This window comes from Berghia stephanieae, chromosome 9 (assembly GCF_034508935.2).
Source record: "Berghia stephanieae isolate SIO BIC M18660-M18661 chromosome 9, UCSD_Bste_1.3, whole genome shotgun sequence".
Classification (NCBI taxonomy): Eukaryota; Metazoa; Mollusca; class Gastropoda; order Nudibranchia; family Aeolidiidae; genus Berghia; species Berghia stephanieae.
Window position 1 is genome coordinate 28,560,853 of NC_088368.1, and position 6,926 is coordinate 28,567,778.

Consider the following 6,926-nt stretch of genomic DNA (forward strand, 5'->3'; position numbering starts at 1 on the left):
AGCGTGGCTCAGCGGTACGGTCTTTGCTTCGTACCCGAAAGGTACCGAGTTCGATCACCCGCCTCTGCGCTGTGTGGTCTTGAGCAAGTCCCCTCGCCCTAGCTCAATTTGCGGCGCTGCACTGCGGCTGACGCCTCGGTTATTCCAGTCTTCCCTTGGAATAGACCCTAGAGACAAATTTCCCCTATGGCCTATGGATGAATAAAGGGAATTTATTTTCCATCACCGCATGGACTGAAAATGTTAGGAAATGTGACGCAGGAAAAATTTTGATACAATTGTGAAAAAGGAAAACAGATATACAAATACTATTTATAAAGTAGAGGAATTATAATATGGCTGGTTATGTTTCAACAGACTAAATAATATCTTGAGGGACGAGAGTCGCCCATTGTATAGTGTATAGTCATTTGAATGCATGCAAACGAGAATTAACTTGACTCCTATATAAATACAAAGACAGATCGACACACGAAATCCTTCACCCCTCAAAGTGTACGGTTAGGTCATGTCATTCTGCAACTATTTTAAGTTATTTTACAATGTACCTAATTATTGTCATTACTTTATCTTAGTTTTGTTTTTACATTGCACGCCACAAAGTTCTTTACTTTCACATTATTTATTTATCTATGTTATTTATATATTTATTCTTATATTCATTTATTTACCTTATTCATACTTTTATCTGTGTAACGGTATAGTGTTTTAAGGTCCAGTTTGAAGGCTTGTTTTTGTACCCACATAATTTATTTTATATCTATATTTTAACACACACAGACACACACACAAACACACACACACAGAAACACACACCCACGTCTATACACAAATTTTCTTTTTTGAGATGAAATAAAGTATTATTATTATTATTATTATTATTATTATTATTATTATTATTATTATTATTATTATTATTATTATTATTATTATCATTATTATTATTATTATCATTATTATTATTATTATTATTATTATTATTATTATTATTATTATTATTATTATTATTATTATCATTATTATTATTATTATTATTATTATTATTATTATTATTATTATTATTATTATTATCGCAAATTGATAAAAATCAAAGTACAATTATTCCTAACAGTTTTCATCTTCTAACGTGAAAGGCAGGCTCTCCATCTTCATTCTGAATTGTTGTGATGAGAGAACGGGAAAGAGAATTTGATCACGTGATCACAAATTCTCGTTCGTCTCATCCGACGAGTGAAAATCGTTAATTTGGTAATGAATAGCTTACATGTTGAATCACAGGTTGGCATAATTATTTTAGTAGCAGGATGTATAGACATATTTCTAATGATCACGAAGCGTAAAAGAGAGAGGATATGGATTATCTTTATTGACGGCCAGCATATATTTAGACTAGAAAATAAGATGCCATCACTCGGAAACCAGAAGATCATTTACACAAGGCACGTATTCAGTCCCCCGGGAGAGTATATTTACACTTTCAATGGAGTTAGAACCAGTATTTTTGACTCCACACTTTCCTTCCCTTTTAGTCCTCAAGTCGTACAGGATAATGATCTCAATTTCCTCAGCAATTTAATTTGTCTCCTTCGAGACCAACCTGGAGATGATAATAAAGCATATTTCCTTCATTATAATTCCATCTAGAAACAATGGATTGAGGAACACCTCAAAACATCCCATGGGTCCCAAAGTCATCCCAAGAGCTTGAACCGGAACCTTCCTCCTTCTGCTAGTACAATCGACTCGGATTATCCTGGGAGGCCATCACTTCATGAAGAATACTTGACCCAGAGAAGCAGCTTGAGAATATCCTTGGATTCTACATCGTCCCGAGGGTCGGGGTAAATAATAATAATAATCTTTATTGTCCAAATAGGCAATTATTGTTAGGGTACAGCTCTTGTAATAGGCGAAAAAAAAAAGGAATTAAAATAGTGGTAATAATGATGATAATAATACTTATAGAATGATGATAATCTTTTCGTTAAAAAATATAGCATTGTGGAGAACATTGGGCATATTTGAGTCAATAAAAATACTATACGGCGCAAATGTTTTTGTTTTGATTTTTTTTTTGCTTTGTGGTCTAGTGGTATGACACTCGCCTTCGGACAGGAAGGTCCAGGGTTAGAGTTCCGTTTTGGAGCGACGCATAGTAGAGGCCTTGGAAAAGGCCCTTATTTACTCACATCCTCTCACCGTATTTGGGTTGTAAAATGAGTACCTAGCCGTTGAAATAAAGCTCTGTCTCTGTCTTGGAAAAAAGAAAATGTAAAATCGCCTAACTGTCGTCATGTCTTGTCCTATATATTAAGCGTTATTGTTGGCTAGGGACACTTTGTAAAGAGCTTTGAGCACGCTTAGCGTAATATAAATGCTCTATATTTTCAAAATATGTGCCCTATCCCCTCAAAATAGTACTATTTGGGAATGAAACAAATGTTGGAAAATGACTTGGAAATCAAAATGATTAAAAATGTGACCCTCCGTCTCTAACTGGTATTATGTCGGGATGAACTAGATGCTTGAAATGGCGCATGGTTGAGTCCTTGGAAAAGGCTCTTTACTCACATTCTCTCACCGTACTCATGTGTAAAATTATGAGTACCAGGCCGGTAACAGCGTTGTTCTGCCCGAAAAAAAAGTGTAATATCGCCATGTTTCGTCCTATATAGGATTTTGAAGTGTTATTTATTCCTTGTCTGAATATAATATTGTGGATTTTTTAAGTCAACTATAGCGACTACAATTTTTATTTTCCCAAAGATTAAGAAGTCAACTATAGCGACTACAATTTTTATTTTCCCAAAGATTAAGAAGTCAACTATAGCGACTACAATTTTTATTTTCCCAAAGATTAAGAAGTCAACTATAGCGACTACAATTTTTATTTTCCCAAAGATTAAGAAGTCAACTATAGCGACTACAATTTTTATTTTCCCAAAGATTAAGAAGTCAGCTATAGCGACTACAATTTTTATTTTCCCAAAGATTAAGAAGTCAACTATAGCGACTACAATTTTTATTTTCCCAAAGATTAAGAAGTCAACTATAGCGACTACAATTTTTATTTTCCCAAAGATTAAGAAGTCAACTATAGCGACTACAATTTTTATTTTCCCAAAGATTAAGAAGTCAACTATAGCGACTACAATTTTTATTTTCCCAAAGATTAAGAAGTCAACTATAGCGACTACAATTTTTATTTTCCCAAAGATTAAGAAGTCAGCTATAGCGACTACAATTTTTATTTTCCCAAAGATTAAGAAGTCAACTATAGCGACTACAATTTTTATTTTCCCAAAGATTAAGAAGTCAACTATAGCGACTACAATTTTTATTTTCCCAAAGATTAAGAAGTCAACTATAGCGACTACAATTTTTATTTTCCCAAAGATTAAGAAGTCAACTATAGCGACTACAATTTTTATTTTCCTAAAGATTAAGAACTTTTAGATTTTCAAGTACTCGTGTCTGCTTTTGAGTTTGAGTAAGAGTCAACGATCATACTACTGAGTCACGTCTCGTTCTACATAAAACTAATAAATAGAGGTGCCCAAATGAGTCAATAAAATGGAGATAAAGATAAAGGGAGTAAATCTGACTCATGAATGAACAACACAAAACAAACGACTTTTCAGCCCTTGGCCTTTATCAAGTAGACACAGAATTCTGTGTCTATCTTGATAAAGGCCAAGGGCCGAAACGTCGTTTGTTTTGTGTTGTTCATTCATGAGTCAGATTTACTCCCTTTATCTTTATCTCGTTCTACATGTTACGTGTTGCCGTTGGTCAGGGACCCTAAGTAAAGCGATTTGAGCACGTTTAGTGGATATTGCGTTATATCAAAAAAAAAAGCTCAAGATTAACAAAGATTGTTCATTTATTCTTTTCTTCACGACAGACACAGTACAACAGACAGACCACCACTATGGCAACTAGCTGGGTACTCGTCCCTAAAGGAAATCAATCCAGTAAAGATGAGCATTGTTCAGATGTTGATGAACATGGATGAACCTACTGTGAAGGGTGTCCTGATGGCCAAGAACCAGTCAGCGTAGCTAAGGGAACCGGTCCGTAGCCTTGTTAACTTATAACCTTCGCTCACAATATATATACACACACACAATAACAAGGCGACGATCACCAAAAATAAAGTGAATAGTGAATTGTAATTAGAAGTTGAAAGGTGTCCTGATGGCCAAGAAGCAGCGTAGGGAACCGGTCAGTAGCCTTGTTAACTTATAGCCTTCCCTAACAATAATATATACCGTAAACTGTGGTAACATTGCCTTTATAGCCTTCCCTAACAATAATATATACCGTAAACTGGGGTAACATTGCCTTTATAGCCTTCCCAAATAATAATATATACCGTAAACTGGGGTAACATTGCCTTTATAGCCTTCCCTAACAATAATATATACCGTAAACTGGGGTAACATTGCCTTTATAGCCTTCCCTAACAATAATATATACCGTAAACTGGGGTAACATTGCCTTAAGGGGAAACTTTGCCTCTTGAATTTTTGGCAATTATTTCCTTTGATAAAAATTCAAGTCTTGTATCGGGTACAATAACTGCAAAAGGGATGAGATTTTTATTCAAAATGCTCCAAATTCAGAGAGGTAAAGTTTCCCCTTGTGGCAAAGTTAGTCCAATTGATGGTACACACAATCACAAGGCGACGATCGTCAAAAATAAAGTGAATAGTGAATTGTAGTTAGAAGTGCTCGTGGAAACAATAATAAATGATCCCATTGGTTGAACTATGTGCGGCTATGTCGTGGTATTGTGGTATGACACTCGCCTTTGGGTAGGTAGGAAGGAGATGTGCATTGTTAAATCATTGGAAAAGGTTAGTTATTCACATCTCTCACGGTACTTGTGTAAAATGAGTACCTGGCCGTTAACAGCGTTGTCTCTGTCGCCAAAAAAAAAAAAGTAATATTTCCTAACATACGTCATGTCTCGTCCTACATGTTAAGTGTTGCTGTTGGCTAGTGACTCCTTGTAAAGCCCTTTGAGCACGCTTAGTGGATATTGCTCTATACAAATGCTAAAGTTGTTGTTAATGAATATCACTTTCTTTTGTGTATTGTAACGTAATTTTTGGCCAGTGTCAGACTCTTGAGTTGTCGGTAACATACATTAATATGCAATCGTTTGAACTTTTTGTACCACTTTTGTTTCAAAATACAAGCAAAAGCCCACGCTATTTGTTTTATTTTGTTTTTTTCTTAAGGCTTATTGTTAAAAAATTGTGTTTACAACTCTATTTATAAATAGATAAAATTCCTTTTTTTTCATGCCCAAGTTAAAATTTGACTTAGGGTTTTTAAGGGTTTTACGGCGCTTGCAATACATTTAGGTCATAACAGCGCCAGTGAACAGTAAGAAAATGGGATAGTCAAAAAATTCTGGAATTACAATCAAATCCGCCAAGAAAAAGTAGAACAAAGGGGAATTGCTGCAAATGAGGAATAGATGTAGATTCCAAGAGCACACCATCGATGTACTTAGTTTGAGATCACCTAAAAGTCTCTTCCAGACACCAGAACTTGATCCCACTACGATGAACACATTCAAATGATTAGAAGATACCAGAACAAAAATATAACTATCAGTACTGTCATAACAGAGGAATGATTTACAAGCAAAAAAAAATAAATATCACCTCCCAAAACAAAAATTATATATTTGATTACGCCCCCCTCCAAGGACTCCAGCAAGGTTCAGTACAAAACCAAGTAATCTCATTTCAATGCAGACATGAAGCAACTCAGAAAACAGATATAGAGGGATAGAAGACACAGCGAGTGACTTCCTGTCTACTATGTATGGAAGGTCAAAAGATATTTCAAGGGAAGACTGGAGTGACCCAAACGTCAGCCGCATTGCAGTGTCGCAGTCAAGGTGAAGTGACTTGCTCATGGCTACATCGCTTGGCAGGGAGTCGAACTCGATATAGAAAAAGGGGAGACGGTAAGTTAATCAAAAGAAAATAAATATAAAATCACCTGCGTTTTTAAGCCCGATAAAAAACCCCAAAAGACAGCAACTCGTTCAGACATAGCAGAAAAATAATGACGAAGATAGCGCAATATCCATTACATGTACTCCAAGTACAAGGCTACCAGATGATACTTTTAGTAGACAATAGTCCAAGGCAAGAGAAGTAGATGATACTTTTAGTAGGCAATGGTCCCAGCCAAGGGGACTATATGATACTTTCATTAGACAATGGTCCCAGGCAATGGGACAAGATGATACTTTTAGTAGGCGATGGTCCAAAGCAATGGGACTAGATGATACTTTTAGTAGGCAACGGTCCTAGGCAAGGGGACTAGATGATACTTTTAGTAGGCGATGGTCCAAAGCAATGGGACTAGATGATACTTTTAGTAGGCAACGACCCTAGGCAAGGGGACTAGATGATACTTTCAGTAGGCAACGGTCCTAGGCAAGGGGACTAGATGATACTTTTAGTAGGCGACGGTCCAAAGCAATGGGACTAGATGATACTTTTAGTAGGCAACGACCCTAGGCAAGGGGACTAGATGATACTTTCAGTAGGCAACGGTCCTAGGCAAGGGGACTAGATGATACTTTTAGTAGGCGACGGTCCAAAGCAATGGGACTAGATGATACTTTTAGTAGGCAACGGTCCTCGGCAAGGGGACTAGATGATACTTTTAGTAGGCAACGACCCTAGGCAAGGGGACTAGATGATACTTTTAGTAAGCAACGACCCTAGGCAAGGGGACTAGATGATACTTTCAGTAGGCAACGGTCCTAGGCAAGGGGACTAGATGATACTTTTAGTAGGCGATGGTCCAAAGCAATGGGACTAGATGATACTTTCAGTAGGCAACGGTCCTAGGCAAGGGGACTAGATGATACTTTTAGTAGGCAACGACCCTAG

General features: G+C 36.5%; 1 protein-coding gene across 13 annotated transcripts in view; it reads left to right on the forward strand.

Moving 5' to 3' along the window:
• The window catches only part of LOC144979986 (uncharacterized), a 34,482-nt gene extending 29,265 nt beyond the window's left edge, over positions 1-5,217 (forward strand). For all 13 annotated transcript variants that reach the window (XM_078927400.1, XM_078927411.1, XM_078927408.1 and 10 more), the window contains exons 5-6: positions 1,645-1,841; positions 3,905-5,217. In XM_078927400.1, the coding sequence (XP_078783526.1) occupies positions 1,645-1,841; positions 3,905-4,061 (354 nt within the window). In that variant the 3' untranslated portion in view covers positions 4,062-5,217. The remainder of the gene's footprint in view (positions 1-1,644; positions 1,842-3,904) is intronic.
• Positions 5,218-6,926: the final 1,709 nt, after the last annotated feature.